This window comes from Cheilinus undulatus, linkage group 12, assembly GCF_018320785.1.
Source record: "Cheilinus undulatus linkage group 12, ASM1832078v1, whole genome shotgun sequence".
Classification (NCBI taxonomy): domain Eukaryota; kingdom Metazoa; phylum Chordata; class Actinopteri; order Labriformes; family Labridae; genus Cheilinus; species Cheilinus undulatus.
In genome coordinates, this window is record NC_054876.1 from 23,049,202 (window position 1) to 23,066,795 (window position 17,594).

Consider the following 17,594-nt stretch of genomic DNA (forward strand, 5'->3'; position numbering starts at 1 on the left):
TAAAGTTGTGACAGGGGACATAATTGACTTGAATGTTATGGCAAAGTGTAGTTATTTAATACTGCTGTGTCACATGTATATACATATATATCTATTTTAGACTGATGCAAGGTTTTGAAATGTTGGTGTGGCTGGTCAAAAGAAAAATTAAAAAATAGTGGACTTTTTGAAATTAATCAGGTTCTGAGTTTTTATATTGCACAAACAAAGACAAACAAATTCACATTTATTTCCAGCATAAAATCTTGTACAGTAAACGTGAAATATGGAAACATACAGCTCACTCTGTATGAACTTTACCTTTCCAGTTTGATTACATTCATCTGTAATAAGACCACAGCTTTGATCGTTTTGTTGGCAGCTTCTTATCTTAAAGTTATCCTTCAACCAACCTTTGAATTTGTTCAGACTTAAAAAAAAATTCAAGTAACACCTTCCTGCTAATTATTTGTGCGCTTTCTTTTTTTTTAATTTCCTCATAGCTAAAATGACGTCACTTAGTATCACCTGCACTTTGTCTACATGCTACAGTATCGTGGATCAGCTGAAGGAGTTTTCTGACATTCTCAACAATATACAGTACTTGCTGTTCTGCTGAGATTGAGATGATAGGAGTGATATCACCCTTGTGTCTGCTGGTGTTAAGCTGGCACAAGTTGATGATTAGCTTGATCATAAAGATTAAACACAGAATTACAGCTGGTCTGGCTCCTCTGGTGAAAAAAAATGCCCATAAGCACCTCTATTACCCACAAATGCATATGTTTGATCAATCCATACGACACATTTCTTTTTGTAATTTATGTAATGTAAGGCTAGCTAGTTTCTCTTGTTACAGCTAACCAGCTGCCCTATGTAGACTGGTGCTTACTGTGTGATTATGATTCTTCTCAAAATAAGAAGACTTCCTCACACTGACCAAAAACATGCATGTAAGGTCAATTGGTGACTCTAAATTGCCCATAGATGTGAGTGCCTAGCTGTTTGATTGATTGGCGGCCAGTCCATGGTGTACCCTGCCTCTCGCCCAACGACAGCTGGGATTGGCTCAAGCCCCTGTATGAACCCAAATGGGCTAAGCAGTGTAGATAATGGTCTGGGGAGTGCACTACAACATTTGAGATTAAATTGTCCCCTTAAATATAAACAAATATCCTTCATTTATACGTTTTGAGATATGAAATGAAATCTCTGTACTTGTCTGCGGTCAAAAGAGTTCATAAAACAGTGACAGAAAATAAAATTTGCAACAAAAAAACACAAGACTTCAGGTCCAACAGAGGAACCAAGTTTATAAGTTAAATTAATGGATACAAGTAATTTAATTCTAGCTTGTTTAAATATTATCTACAAACACAGCTGCAAAGAAAGATCACATTATTTTAAATAATCTTTCAAACACACCGTGCTTAATATTGGAAAAATGTTTGCCATAAATAAACCAATAAGATGAAATCACATTCATGGGAATGTGTAAAAGGAAATGACCTCTCTAACAGGTAATTCTGTAAAGGAAGGAGAAAAAACTATTTATCTTAGCTCAGTAAAGCTGTCACAGTCTTGTTTTTTTTGTTTTTTTACCATGTCCTGGTTGATGTTAAAACAAGTTTGCTTTGTAAAAATCAAGTCTAATTTAATTTACTGAGTATATGGTTTTAAAATAAGTAAATCTGGTTCTATCATTTTGTTGATTTTTTTTTGTTGATTTTTTGTTGATCTTTAAATTCTTTACTAAATTATATAAATCTATTTTAAAACATTTTTCTCCAACAATTACATTTTTGGGGACATTTTCTTCAAAGACTGACATCAAACAGGACTGTAAATGGGTGTTTTTGTTGCTCTCAGTCAAAGTTGATCTAACTTCACCCACACAGTCCTCTGTCTCTTAATTCTCCATGAGAAAAAATTCTGCACTCTACATGTTGCTTATTTAGTCATAAATGATTTATATTAACTTATAGTTCTCCTCTTCATCTCTTGCACAGGTCTTCTTTGTTTAGGGCTTGGTACCGTTAACAATGGCCCATTCAGGGAAGGTGCCCATATTAAACATGGCATAGCCCCAGGTGTTGATGCCTAGATTAATGGTCAAAATCCCGATGACGTTCAATATGGCACCAGCTTTCACCTGAAGAAACAGAGAAATAAGTTTAATGTTGTGAAGTGTATAAAGCAAAAATTGAACATTTGTATCTGCCAGTATCAAAAAAGTTTCAATTAGGAACTTTAAAAAACCATAGGAAGGAGTGCTTCTAGGACTCAATAAAAAGTTTGTTTGAGGTGCTCTTTGGGAAAAGGGATTCATAGAGTTGATAACAAACAGGAGGAAACTCCAAGACACTCTCTTTGGGCATTAAAATGCCTTTATTTTCACGGCATGGTCATGTGTAGACCTTAAAAACACACTTCAACTGCTGACTATAAGGAGGGCAATGTCTACAACTGAAGTAATAAAGCACCTAAAAAAAAAACAGGTAGAGCCCCCCCACAGCAAAAATGAGACCCAGAACGATTTCATTCAACTTTACAAGCAGCGAGGAGGAGGATAACTCCACATTGGACAACACTAGACAGACAACATCCCAGGACTCACAGGATTCTTTCGAGTTTCAGGAAACCTCCAGCAGAGAGAGAAGAGGGCAGTATGGACTGAGCCAAGGCAGAGGAAGAGGAGGACGAGAAGTGGAGAAGGAAATCAAGAACCAAGATACACACAGAGCAGAATATATCGAACAAAACCCTGTCTGAAGAAAGCATCCATGTTCTCTCTAAAGGACTAACCTTTTCCTCTACCCACTCTGCAAAAGAATTTGACACCAAAATTGACCTGTTTCAGTTCTGCATGAATCTACACCTCAAGGCTTGGTACCAGCTTAATCCTACAGCATCCACAAACTACACAGACCCAGGTCAGACAGCCTCTTCCAACCTCAGACCACAGTTTAAACCTAAATCCACCTTTTGTCCTTTGGTTCAAAGTGCTACATTAAACATGTTTGCAAAGAAAGTTAATTTTGACATTGAGAATTTATTTAAATAAAAAAAGGCCATATAAACTTCGCAACCTTTCACACAAAGAGAGGAGTGCTTTAGAAGCATTAAGTATTGAGCATTAAGCATTAAGTGATGATGAGATAGTCATTAAGAAAGCAGACAGAGGGGATGCTATTGTGGTTTGGGGAAGGGACTTGTATGTCAAAGAAGCTCAAAGACAAGTGTACAACGGTGAGTTCTATCAGTTACTGACATATAATCCCACTGAGGCCTTGAAAATTGAACTTAAAGAATGCTCACAGAAGTTAAGCAAAAAGACTGGAGCTGAAATGAGATTCCTCTATAACGAAAACCCTAGAACGGTCTCCTTCTACATGCCTCCCAAAATTCACAAGGATATGACTAATCCTCCAGGTAGACCTGTGATATCAGGAAATGATAGCCTAACTGAGCCAGGGTCTAAATTGTTGACTATTTTATCAAACCATTTCTACCTTCACTTCCTGCTTATATTCAAGACACCACAGATGTTCTCAACAAAGTTAAAGAACTGGGCAGCACAGGCACAGAGGCATTGTTAGCTACTTTGGATGTTGAGTGACTATATACAACTATAGAACATGCACAAGGCCTGGCAGCAGTTAAACATTACCTAAATAGCCGCCCTGAATCTGAAACACCACCTAATGATTTTCTATTGACTCTTACAGAATGGACTTTAAACAATAATATATTCATTTTTCAGAATAAGATTTTCAGACAGACTAAAGGGTGGCCATGGGGGCTTGCTATTCTCCATCTTATGCAGGACTTTACCTCGGTAAATGGGAAGAGGATTTTGTTTTGAATCAGGAAAAGAACAGCTTTTTGAAGTATGTTGTCTGGTGGGGATGTTACATTGATGATGTGAGTTTGTTTTGGTCAGGGTCAGAGGCAGAGCTAAAAGCTTTCCATGGCTTCCTTAACAACATTAATCCAAACATTAAATCGTCTCTGGATTACAGTAAGTATAGCATTAATTTCCTAGACTTTACAATTTTAAAGATAATTTAGGGATGTTGCACACATCCATTTTCAGAAAACCCACAGACAGAAACACTCTAATAGCTTTCATCCTAAATGGCTCAAAGATAATATCTCATATGGCCAGTTTCAGAGGGTGCGGAGAATCTGTGACCAAGAGGAAGACTTTGTGAGGAAATCAGGGGAGATGTTATCACGTTTCAGGCAAGGGGCTACAAGAATGCCATACTACAAAAAGCATACACAAGAGCCAAACACCTGGACAGACAGACCTTACTGGAAAAAAATGCCCCCAAACAAATGAAAGACAGAACGATATCTGTCACCATAGCACAGAAGCAGATCAAATTAAAAGGATAATTAATAAAAACTGGTACATCATTCAGAGTAATGAACAACTCACACAGATTTTTCCACTGCCTCCAGTCTTTACCTTCAGGAAATGTCCAACTCTGCAGGACAAACTGGTCCACAGCCATTTTAGGCATCCCCACCTTGTTTACTTTTGCAAAGATTCTTCCAAGACAGTCTAGCTGCAGACCGTTCATTCCTGAGCGCCACTTTCATGACTGTTCATCTGAGACACGGTTTAACTGAACAGAAATGTATGCCAAAATTTTTGAAATAGTATTGGATTAAACTTTAGGGTTAGGATACCAAGAGTTAAACCTGACCTGCAAAACCTTGTTACAAAACGATTTATAAAGGGAAATAAACAGTCTGCTAACAGGAAAAAAGATCATCCTGCATAAAAATTTTCCGATGCAGCCAACGAAGCTTTCGTAACACTGTAAGCTGGGAAAGATACATAAATAATGGAGCTATGTGGCTAACAGATCTAAGCTCACAAAGTAGCGAGGTAAGCTAAATATCTACATTATCTTAGAGTTAGCTTTAGCTATGTTTGCTATAGCTCACAATGCTTAAGCTAACTTAGCTATAGACAATGTAGCTTGGTAGTTAATGTAGCTATGTAGCTAAAATAGTTAAATTTAAGCAAATAAAGCAGCTGTGTAAGATACAGAGGTATATGATCAATGTAGCTACATTAGCTTTAGCTATGTTTGCTGAAGCTAAATTAGCTACATCAGCTTATGTAGTAATGTTAATTATGTAGTCAGGATAGCTATATCAGCTTTAGCTAAAGCTAACAAAGCTTGAGAAAGTCACCATTTGTGTAATTTCTTCTTGAACTTGTCTATACACAATTTAACTACGGAGATCTACTTAACCTGACACGCCAGATGGATTTGTTTCACACATTCATCTGGAAAACCTTCAATACTAAACATTTTTGAAAGGGCAGAGGATTAGAAAGAAACTCGGAGTGTGATTGGATGAACGTTCTGTCTGTCACATCTCTACAGGCCAATCAGAGCAACCAATCATGTGACGTAGCCGCTATCAAGGTGCGTGTGCGCAGCTACCAAGGAATAACGTGAACCATTGCGACTATAGACATGTCAGTACATGACTTTTGTCGCCTGTGAGAGTGGCTGTTAGAAATGTACATTCTGCTGCCAGACCCCTCTCAAATCTTTTATTCTCCAAAAACAAAGTATGCGCTCACTCATCTGAATGTTACAACACTTTAGCTGTGTGCATGTATCTTACCATGTCAATGACTTTGAGGTTTCCAAAAGAGAAGGCGATGGCATTGGGCGGTGTCGCCACTGGTAGCATGAAGGCCAGAGACGCAGCAATAGTGCAGGGTAGCATCACATATAATGGGTGTATCTTAATAGCAATGGCCTAAGAAACATGACAAAATACAGTAGAGTTACATACATGAAACAGAAAATAATTGAGCTAATGCATGGCTGTGTGCACATGTGGAGATGAGTAAGGTTTGAGATTTTTTAAATTGATTGATTTATCTTTTACCATTGATGCCAGTATGGGCAGGAACAGGGTGGTGGTGGCTGTGTTGCTGGAGCACTCAGTGAAGGTTGCTATGAGCAGACAGAGTAGCATTGAGATGGCATAGGGAGGAATTTTCTGAAGAGGCGTCAAGCTCTCACCCAACCACTTGGACAGACCAGATTCCTGTTAATGAAAATCAAGAGAAGAACTGAGAAAATAAGACAAAAAGATGGAAGTGCTGCCAGCTGTAAGTGGCCACCATAACCGTGCTGGTACCTCAGTGTCTGTTGATTGGCTGCTGACTATGACAGCAGGATAGAAAGATGAATTAAAGTTCACTTAATCCAATGATCTTAAGGCTGAAGCGTTGATTCTATGTAGGTTCGTCTTTATGATTGACTTTTTGTCTGTTGCTGATTTTCAAGAATGTTAACCTACTTAATAAAGTTGGCATTGACTATTGTACTGGCTAAACATTAGCATGTAAGCTGTTACAAGCATGTTTGCATAATTTGAGATGACAGAAAAGTGCGATGCAACCTGAAAAGGCTTTGTTGATGTAGGATTGAAACTGTCTCATTAAGTCTTTATCTCATCATTAAATTGATGCTAAATGGCTCTAATGGGCTTCAAACGCATTTTGATAATTTTTCAATAATCATTTGGTCAAACAGATAATCTACTGAAACAGAAATAGAAATAGCATCCTAACAATTTCATTTTTCTCAATCTTCCAACCATTGTTCTTAATTAGGCCACAAGATCTTGATGTAAGTTTACCTCACTGCCAGCTGCCAGAGCGAAGCCTCCTCCCAGCAGCAGGATGATGTTCCAGGGCATTCGCTCATGGACCACCTGCCAATTCAGCAGAGTGGGCGGGGCTTTTATCAGTTTACCTGTGAACCCCAGATGAGGTATGGACATAAAACAGATAACCTGAGTTTAAGGTGGTATTACCTGCAGGTAATCAAAGCATCGTACTGTACATATCATTTTTTTCCACATTAACCAGAGGATAAAAACAGCATCTCACCTTTTTCATTATGACCGTAGCCTCCACATTTGGGCAGCTCAGATGGAATGACAAAGAAGAGCATGGACATTAAGATGGCAATTGTCCCATCTGACACATACCTGAAGAACACAAGATAATAATTATATTTTTTAACAGTTGTGTTTGTAGTTTGCTGCCATGTTTATGCCTCTAGAAACAGACCCTTCACAAAAGGATTGCAAATAAACTACACCATATCTTGAAATGAGGAACTGCTATTCCAAAAGTTGAAACTGTTCATTACTGTAGATGATTTTGTTGACAGTTGAAAAGCATGTTGCAGCACTTATTGTTCAGAATATTGAGGAAAAACAGGAGAGAAAAGTAGAGACTCACGGTCCATCCATATTGAAGAGCACTGTTGCCCATCCCTTTATGAAGCCTGGCTCTCTTGTGAACCAAAGCAGCACCAGCAGAACGAAGATGGTGAGTACTGCCCCCTCAGCAAACTTCATCGGCCCCAGCTTTCTGTACTCCTCCCTCATCACGGCGTATGCCTCCCTATCTCTATCACTTTTCACGCCACAGCCGAATGTCTGCTTAAAGCTGAGGAGAACAAAAGTACAAAGTGCAAACATGTTTAAAATTGGTAAAAAAAAAAAAAAATGTTTGTGCAATTATATGTGTAATTCATTTAACTTCCCGAACTTGAAAGCAGAGGAGGCTGTGGATTTACAGCTTTTTTTTACTGCAGCAGTTTTTAGATTCAGAATATTACATAATAACTCAAGTTAGTTGTTTCTTTCCACTTTATAAAACAATAAAAGAGCCTTGTTAAAGGTCATAAAAAGCCCTTATGTCAGAGTGCCTTACAAAGACTTGGGTTTGATTTTCAACCTTCAGTAGTCTATTGTCTGGACACAGTGATAACATGTACAGACTTAAAAGAAAACAACCTTCATCACCTCAGATAAAGTAAGAACACACATGTATTAATGGTAACATTAACAGCAGGTGTCTCGCATGTTTAGTTCCAATCAGACATGACGGTGTGAAAGTTGTTCTTTTACACTAGAAATGAAGAATCATGTACATTTTTTATTATCAGAGAGGTCAGTTGAATATTAGGTCAAATACAGTCATGTAATTTCGGGTCAGTCAATGAAAAGATTTAGGTTTAAAACTCTTACATCCAACTGATAGCTAGTAAGCATAGTCTAGCACAAAACCTAACCTAATTTGCCCAAACAGATCAATAACCATTCAACAGTCACAGAGTTACTCCTTGCATAAGCACACTTGGCCAAAAAAGCTGATTGTGATAAAACATGGTATGGAGTATAAAAAACATCCATGTGTTCATTCATCAGAGAACCAGCTTTTAACTTCATACATTTTGATGTTACTTACTTGATGCCCAGGAACATGAACTGGAGCCAGCACCATGTCAGCACCAGCATGAGCACCATGTTGGGAAAAGCAAAGCCGAACCAGCTGGCAAAGTTTATCACATCGCCATTGTCAGGGAAGAGCCTTCACAAAAGATAAAGACAGAGAGGTGAGAAAATTTTAAAAAAGCACTCTCAGCTGTGATATATAAAAAAAAACGATATCTTTCTCTGTGTTTACATATGCCTTACTCATCAATTTGACCCTTGAGGATGATGTTAGGGGTGGTGCCAGTGAGTGTTGCAGTGCCCCCGATGCTGGCAGAGTAACACACACATAGACTCATCCCTTTAGTCAGGAGGTCGTACTTTTCATCCATTTCTTTCATCCTGGCCTCCTGCAGGACTTCTGGACTCAACTGAATTTCATCTGAAATTCAAAATTCAATTTACAGTTCAGGATTCCCAGTGGAGGACCAGACACAGTGTTTCTGATGGATATTTTTACTTACATTCTTTGTCCTCTGGCTGAATCTTGGGGTTTGCCTCTTTCTCATCTGTTTCCTTTAAGTCCTCTTTTGTTTCTGTGACCTCCATTTCAAATCCCTGGTTGTACTCAGCTGCAGCCTGGAAGTCTCGAGCATCTGCGCGGGCCTCAGTGTTTTTTAGCTGTGTCAGAACAGCATGTGCAATGGGCAGCATCATGGCTGTGGTGGCTGTGTTACTGATCCACATGGAGAGGAAGGCCGAAACAACCATGAACCCGATCATCAACCTGTTTAAAAGAACAGTAATTAAAACACTATTAGTGGTGAACTGCTATACTTGTAACATCAACCTGACCAGATAGACTGTTTCATATGTCCATTGAGTGTGATATACAATCATCTGAGAAACTGCCTATACAAAGCATTTGGGAAGGACAGGACTTTTCCAACAAGTCTAAGAAGATGATTTGATGAACGTTCTGTCTGTCTCATTCATTATGGGCCAATCAAAACGACTGAATAAGATTGTCAGGCACGCGCAGCTTTGGTAACATGAGCTCAGCAGACAGGAGCTGTCTTAGTTCTGAATAGTGGAGCTTGTTGGCAGATGAAACTCATGCCATGGCAGGTCAGGAGAAGAGTGAATGTGGCCCAGTTCTGAGAAAACTGTCACTATAACATAGCTACTTCTGAGCTAAATGCTTCACCAATGGCAGCAATTGGTACCAGCTTGCAGTACAGCTAAACCCGCCCATGGCTACCCACTCACAGTGTTTTTTGTTTGTTTTTTTCATTTTACTAATTACTGCTTCTGACTGTGAAGGAATCACTCAAAGCATTTTCTGTAACAAAAGCTGTAAAGTGAAACCTTGGTGTGATGAATTTTGCATTTTAACAAATATTGTCACTGTGAACAGTTTGAGACGACAAAGATCCTCTTAGGCGCAGATGGCCGTCAAGGTATAGCTTTCTTTTCACTACAGAGAGCGCAGGTGAGCTTTATCACAGATGAGCATTCTTACAGGGATGGACGAACACCAACCAGCAGCAGAACTCGAAGAGCGATGCGTTTATGAAGGCTCCAGTGCTCCACTGCGATGGCCACCAACAAACCTCCAATAAACAGCATGTTGGAGTCTTTTAGATACTGAATACTGACCTGAAACAAACAGACAATAACTTCAGAATAATAAAATCTACAAACATGGAGAGCAAACATTAAAGTGTTTGAGCTGCAGAGCTGACCCATGAACCTGCTGTCCAATAACAAGGTAATGTGTCATCGTTTTAATGAGCAATAAAAGAAAAACACAAGGCTAAGCAGATTTATCTGTAAAGGAGAAATGAAGCCTTTAAGAAGTGTCTGGAAGGTCAAATTGCCCTTTCCTGTCAAGTGTGTCATTTAAAAATGTTCTAAAAGCATTTATTTTTCTTTCTTTCTTTTTTGTGCCAGAGAAATATTTTAACCTTTTTTTCTTCCATAGCTATTTCTGGCACAACTTCACCAACATTCAAGGTGCACGGAAGATAAAATGACTTGAAAAAACTAGTCAAATAAAGTTGTGTTTCTGGGGCTTCCTGCTGTCTTCATTCATTTTGACCAAAAGAGAATTTCCAAGTGATCCTAAATGTATTTTTGTCATTGTTACATCTCAATACACGGACAGAATCCAAACTTAGAAAAATCAAATCTCAATCATCAGCTGGGCTTTCAGCCTCTAACAATACCTAGTATCAGCTGAAACACAAATTAAGATTAATCCTGAACAGCTCGCTTTTTGTGTTTCACCTGTTTCAGTCGTGTGGATTTTTTTAAATAGTGGTTGTCAACAATTTGCTAACCGAGCTTAGTGTTGAAATGGAGGTTAAAAGTGGCAGATGTTATGAATAATTTATATCAAGGGCCATTATTTGACAAGTAATAAACACTCATTTTTGGGGAGTTTATCAGTGGGGGAATTGTTTTTTTTTGTATTAGATATACCATTTACAGTACAGTGGCAGATTCTCATCACTGTATCTTATGACTAATTTCTTGTCAAAGATATCTAAACTTAGTACAAAAAGTAAGGACATGTATGTTTGGTAGATTATTTCTTTTTGTCACAATGCTTCTTGGCAAAAAAAATCTTATACTGTTGGAAAGTCTGTTAATTTCCCTCCCTTGCTGCTCATCCCAAAAAAGAAATAATCTACCAAACATACATTTTCTTACTTTTTGTGCTAGGTTTAGTTGCATTTATTTCAAACTGTATTCATTACAAGTCCAGAAAAACATCTTAATTTGATATATATATATCAAAAAAAAAAAAAAAATATATATATATATATATACATTTTTTTTTTTTTTTTAAACAACTAAGCCAGGATTGGTTTTAATAAGAAAAAACTATTTGCCAGTGTGATAGGCCGTTTCTACTTGTTCTGTATCTTGAAATGAGATGTGCTGTCAAAATAAGTCAGTACATCTCATTTCAAAACATTTTTGTCTGCTTTACTGGTAGTTATTTTGACTTGTAATGGCCTAGTAAATAGCTAGAATTAGTTTCTTCTCTACACTTTTTTTTCTACAAAGAACAATATGAATGCTTTTTAATGATTTTGGTGTTAAGTGCTGAAAACACCGAACTGCACTTGTTTTGTATTATATTGGATGCTGACGGTGCAATTTATGTCTTGAAGTAAGATGTTTATCTGGACTGGTCAGGTGACTGGGGGCTTTATTAAATGTACATAGATATATTTGACCTGCAAACCCATTACTGCAAGTAATGTTTAATCAGAGGTATCATCTATAAGGGTATTTGGATGTATTTTTCAGCTATTAAAATATAACTTTATTTTCTAATTTTTCAGTTCCCCTGATGTCCTCCAGCTGTCTTCTGACTGATCTGCTATCAAAGCAAGGTTGTATGAGGAGGTACTGAGGCAAGGAGACTGGAAAGCACAAAAACATGAAAAAGGACGTTACGTCTCCAGCTTTCATGATGCCCATCATTGGAAAAAGGACGACAGGCAGGAGTGCGGTCACAGCCAGAGGCAAACACTCTGTGCACCAATACAGAGCCATGAGGGCGATAGCATAGCCACATCTTCCTTCCTGTAAACACAAACAAACATTTTGCCATTTTACAGCTGACACATGCCAAGATATGTAGATATAGATACATGCAGAGGCAGACATGAACTTGTAATAAAGTACACTCTGTATTTTAGCATTCACATCCTTTGTCTTATCTTTAGGCTCTCTTTAAAGGGTCATAATATTTTACACATGCAGATAGCAGTAAGCTCAGATCGTAAAACAAACTGTTTGTTGTGCTCTTGTCTCAAGAGATTATTCTTTATGGGACCTCAGTATACAACCACTTTATAGGACTACTTTTTAACCACCCGACAGAATTTTCCAGCTCAGCAGCAAATGCACTTGGAGTGAGAGTCAGAATTTTAGGTAGCACATTTATTTGCTTTCTTGGTGGGAAAAAAATCAACGCCACTCTTAAGTTTGCAACCTGTACATGAGGCCCAGGTTATCAAATGTTAGCCTAGCTTAGCACAAAGACAGTAAACAGGTAGCTTTGATAAGTGAGAACAAAAATTCTCCTACCACTGCCTAAAAAAATAATTAATAGTATACATCTTAATGCTTTATTAAAGTCAGAATTTGCATTTCATTGCAGTTTTATAGGAAGACATATGCAAGATAACTGTTACGGTTAGCTAGCTACAATTTGAAGCTTTAAGGAGGCCAAAACTGCAAATTTGTCATTCACGCATTTTGTTTTCAGACTGATTGAAGATACCAGACATTAAGAGGTTACTTGTACACTTTAAAGTGTTATTTTATTCTTAGGCAGAGCCAAGCTGGTATTTTCTTCCACTGTTTTTTTCAAAGCTAGGCTACGCTAATTGCTTCATAAGGACAGTGTAACAGTGGCATCATTTTAGACTGTTTAGCAAGAGAACAGCTAAAGTATACCACAGTTATTTAAACAATTAGCTTAATGAAAGTTATCCATTATCAGTCAATGGAACGGGGTGCATGACTCTTTTTCAGGGTCTAAATCATCTGAATTCTTAGAGGCGGCCATCTTTAAATGTCATTATCGACACTGTAAGTCTCTGTTGAAGCTCAAGGGGTTCAAATGAGGTTGAAGATCAGCTTTACAACGTGCACCATAACCTCAACTTTCCTACTCATGTTCATAGCTTTTCAGTACAGTCAGTCCAGACTTTTACAAAGAGAGAATCAATGTGTAAATGAATGCAGTTGCCTATTTAAAGAATATTATAGAAAACCTATGTCACATGTTGTATACTGTGTTCCTATGTTGAGAGTTTAGCCTTGGAAGATACTTTATCTTTCTTTAGGATTAGATATATAGCTTTAGACACACTGTCAGTGATAAGGGCTGACACTTAGTAGCCCTGTACAACAGACTAAAAATACTGCATTCATGTTAATTATGGTTTTAATATATAAAAAGTGTAAGCACTCAGTTTTAATTGTCCTTAATAAACAATAATATCATAGAAGATGTTATTCCTGGTCTACTCTGTGAAATCTCAGTCTGTTTCTGACCTCCTTCTTACGGGTCCCTTGTCTAAGGGTCAATCACAGCCTGATGAGCTGCTTCCAACTGGCCTCTGTCATGTTTGATATTTTAGTGGTGGTTTATCCTACTCCCACATGTTAAAAGCAGAGAGATGAGCCGTTTCCCTGACTGAGAGCTTGCAGGCAGCATCTGAAATTCCTATGAATAGCAGGTGTTCCTTAAATAAGTATTCATCCTCCCATCACAAGAAGCTATGAATGAGGGAAACATTGCCGGCTAACAGGGAATATTTGTTATCACTTAACTTGCAATTTAGCTTGTTGGTGATGCTGAATGTGTTTGTGAAAATGTAAGACAATGAGAGAGAGCCTTTTTGATTACGCTTACATCTGTTGCTTATGAGAGATCTTAAATACACACATCTGACTTCACCCTCCGTCTGTGGGAGTTTCAAAGGAAACTTTATTGACAATTATCTGTGCACTTTAATGATGAGAGCACTTAGGTCAGGCACAACAATTAGATTGCCCCATGTGATTACATAAGTCCTGGGTATAAAACAAATTAGACACCATCACTGCCATGTTTTAAGCAAATACAAGATCCTAAGTTTTAGTAATTTTATGAATTTCCACAATGTAAGATTGTGTTTAAATGCTTAAATGGACTTGCTCCTCTGCCCTTCTGCGCATATATAAGAAGAATACAGGGCAGCATCAGACCCACCAGAGCTGCTTCAAATGGAAACTGTATTTTTGTTTTGCAAAAAATCATTTGCTCAGACTGCTTTCTCTGTAAAAGGAGTGAAATCCTGGAAATCTTTACCTGAAACTTATCACAGACTTCACCACCTTTAAGAGAGCTACCAACTCCTGGTCAATTCAGCAACAGAGTTGTACTCATGTTTGATTTTCTGTAACACTGTCTCTGTTTAATGTGTTTTTAATTTCTCTACTGTATCCAGTACACTTTTTCCCTTTTAAATCAACTATTTTAGCTTTTTATTATCATAAAAGCCCTTCTAGGGATGGGTGTTGCAAATTAGTAGTCGCTATAAACTCTATGATACTTGCATGTGATAGCTGTTAACAGTTGTCTATGTAGACTGTATCTGTCCCTAAAAAAATAACTTTAAATCCCATTGCAAAGTTCTACAACTGCACAGTGCAGCATAGTTTGAAGTATTAAGACTCTTTCAAATTTTTAAATTAAAAACCAAACTAAAATTAGTCTTTTTCAAAAAAAAAAAAAAAAAGCTGACAAAATTTAATCCTTTGTCACCTATCTGAGCAACTAAGCTACTTATATGTGTGCTGTTAAATTTCCTGAAATTCCGAGGCAGATCACTTGTTGCAACTTTAAAACGACCTCATATTGTCTGTGATGGATATTTTACTTGTTTGAACAAATATAAGAATAAATGTTTAAATGTTACAAACAAAATTAACATTTTTGTTCTCAGATTGTAATAAATTCCTGGGATAAATATCTGCTAAACATGTGCAGCTATGTATGGGTTTTTGTTGCTGTTAGTGATGATGGATGGTATAGTAATTGCTGAACTTGATGATTTACTTCTCTGACTACAAGAAAAAAGGAGGCTTTATTTGGCTTAGTCACACTCATATGCATTGCATACTCATATTCATATATCAAATTAACATTTTCCAGCTTACAGAATAAGGTAAATTGAAATATGAATAAAAATGTTGTAGTTAATGGGATACGCCTTACACATATTTGACACCGAAATAAACATATAATTTGACAGAGCTAAATGAAGTTACTGGCTTAGTCATTATTGACATGACTTAAGGAGTTCTCTGATTTAATACCCAGTTTGGACAGGAAGGAAGTAAACCAAACTAGGAAGATTTATTTTTAAATTATCATTAAAAAAAATGATCTCAATCATTGTTTCAAGTCCAGTAAATTAAACACATCCGAGGCAGTCTTAAAACTTTTTTAAGTTGAAAAAAACACAATAACAGAATGAAAAAGAAGAACCACATAGTTATTTAGAAAGTAATGACAAAAAGACACTCACCGATGAGGGGACGAGTAGTGGCAGAAGAAGGAGCAAAATAGGAGTGAGAATAATGATGAAGTAGTTTCTGTGGTACCATAGCCATAACAAAAAATTTTTGAAACATGAATCAGAACCCATAATTGAAAAGCTTTAGAAATATAACCAAGTGAACTATGAGTGGCAGCTGACCAACACCACCTTGTCCAGGTGAAATAAAAGAGGTGATAACTAGTAAAAAATGAACACCCACAAGTAAGCCAACTTTAAAACTTCAACAGGACAAGTTAAAAGGAAGTGCTCCTCAGGGTACCACTGAGGAAAAGAGACTAACATGACTGCTATCCACTCTATTTTTATCTCTCGTGGCACATCAAACATTAACTCAACGCTACAGACCACAATCCCTGGCAGAGGGGTAAATGAAGCTGTTATGAAAGAGGAGCCCAACAGTGAAGGTTAGAGGAGGTGGAGGGATTGAGAGATGAGGAGAAAGATAACCGAACAACAGACAGGTTTATCATAAAGAAGTGCTGTTTTGTTAGGTTTAACCAAAGGTCAGCTGCTGTGCAGGTTGCCGGCTGACTTAAAAGAACTCTGCCACTTTGACTCTGCTGCTACAGAAGATTCACTTTCTCCTACAGGTTTGATTAAAACATTTTTGAGAAGAGCAAACATATTGATAAGGCTAACATGCTGGAAAACATTTATTACAACTTTTTAATATAAAATGGTGTCATACATTAAGGAATAGTGGAAAACACAAAACCTGCAGGCAAGGCATTTTTTTAGCTCATGTTGACAATGTGAATGGGTCAACTTAATGAAATCATTTGAGAAGAAATGTCAGACATCATAGCTAATCCATGATCTATGCAAACGTAGACGTGCAAGAAAATAAAAAAAAGAAGCAACTGAAATGACTTTACGGAGAAGAAATGAAATCATGGCATGGAAAAGGTGAAAATTGGCAAAAATGGGCATGAAAATGGTGAAAAGCTGTTAAAAAGTCATAAAAAAATGGTTTCAAGTGGCAAAAATTGGTAAAAGAAAAAGACAAAAAAAAGTTCTACAGGCAAAAATGGAAATAGGGGAAAAATGTGGCAAAAATTGGCATAATCAGTGATGAACAGGTGTTAAAAAGAGGCATAAGTAATTTGAACATAAGAAACTAATCATAACTCGACACAAATGAAGTAACGGGCAGCTTGGATGCTAGCAACAGCAAATGGATTTTCCAGACTGTCATCAGGCAAATCTATCTTACTAAGTTCCAAACTACAACTTTTGTGCCGGACCAATCAGCGACATTTGAGGAGAATGAGGCGGTAGCGACAGGCAGGGTTAAGTTGTACTGTGAGCCGTTAGCAATGGCTGCGTCCAGCAGTTAGCTCAGATGTAGCTATAGTGTGGCGTCAGTTTTATAAAGAGCAAAGAACAGCACCGAAAGCTTATGATGGCACTAAACATGTTTTCACTCTTCTGCTGACCTGCTTTGGCATGAGTTTGTGGCCGTTGGATGGCAGTTGGTGGAGCGATTAGCTCGGATGTAGCCACAGCAGCCACACTGAAGCTTTTCATGACAGCATGAGTTAGCTTGGATGTCGCTGTAGAAGAGTGGCAGTTTAGTCAGACCTCAACCACATTCCTTTTTAAAAAGCTTTTGAAAGCTTCATTGTCTTTTGCCCGCTCTGATTGGCCCGTCATAATTGTGACAGACAGAACCTTCATCCAATCACCTTCTAAGAATGTTTTTGAGAAGTCCTGCCCTTCTTAAACGCTTCGTACAGAAGGTTTACCAAATGAACGTGAAACATATCCATGCAATGGATATGAAACAGTGTATCCAGTATGTCAGGATAAAAAAGCAACCAGCACAAGAAGCCAAAAGTGCTTATGCAGTTCTGTTTCAGGTGATAGTCCAATGAAGGCTTGAATTCATCTCTACAGACTGACATCCCACAAGAGTACAACTCATGTGGGATGCCAGTCTATAGAGACTGGCATCCCATGCTACAGTGTCTTCTCTGAACTCATACTCAATGAAAGAGGTTACCTCTAACTCTACCAAATGACCGGGCAATTTAGTAGTACTGGTGGTTGCTCCCAGAGTAGTGACATTGTTTAAAGATGGCCAAAAGATTTGGAAAATGTGTGAGCATTGATAAAGGATAAATAGGACAGTGAGGATGGTTATGATGAAAAGGTCAATCAGGGAGAACTGCTTTGATACTGTGAGTAATTTTGTTTAAATCAAAC

At 37.7% G+C, this 17,594-nt stretch overlaps 1 protein-coding gene across 1 annotated transcript; it reads right to left on the bottom strand.

Annotated features, from left to right (window-relative positions):
• Positions 1 to 172: 172 nt before the first annotated feature.
• On the bottom strand, positions 173 to 15,647 carry slc13a2 (solute carrier family 13 member 2). Its single transcript, XM_041801755.1, has 12 exons — positions 15,357 to 15,647; positions 11,725 to 11,853; positions 9,776 to 9,912; positions 8,778 to 9,040; positions 8,518 to 8,695; positions 8,288 to 8,410; positions 7,274 to 7,483; positions 6,917 to 7,017; positions 6,664 to 6,779; positions 5,905 to 6,066; positions 5,635 to 5,772; positions 173 to 2,131 (listed from the first exon to the last, which is right to left on the bottom strand). Exons 1-12 carry the CDS (start codon positions 15,474 to 15,476, stop codon positions 2,000 to 2,002), a joined length of 1,809 nt encoding a protein of 602 aa, XP_041657689.1. The 5' UTR covers positions 15,477 to 15,647; the 3' UTR covers positions 173 to 1,999.
• Between the last annotated feature and the right edge of the window lie 1,947 nt (positions 15,648 to 17,594).

Bases quoted from the DNA above. Each gene is read 5' to 3' on its own strand.
- slc13a2 (XM_041801755.1), bottom strand. From the start codon at position 15,476: ATGGGTTCTGATTCATGTTTCAAAAATTTTTTGTTATGGCTATGGTAC. The intron at 8,411-8,517 runs GTAAGGCATATG...TCTTTTGTGAAG, and splicing joins CTCAAGGGTCAAATTGATGA to GCTCTTCCCTGACAATGGCG. The intron at 7,484-8,287 runs GTAAGTAACATC...TGTTCTCCTCAG, and splicing joins TTCATGTTCCTGGGCATCAA to CTTTAAGCAGACATTCGGCT.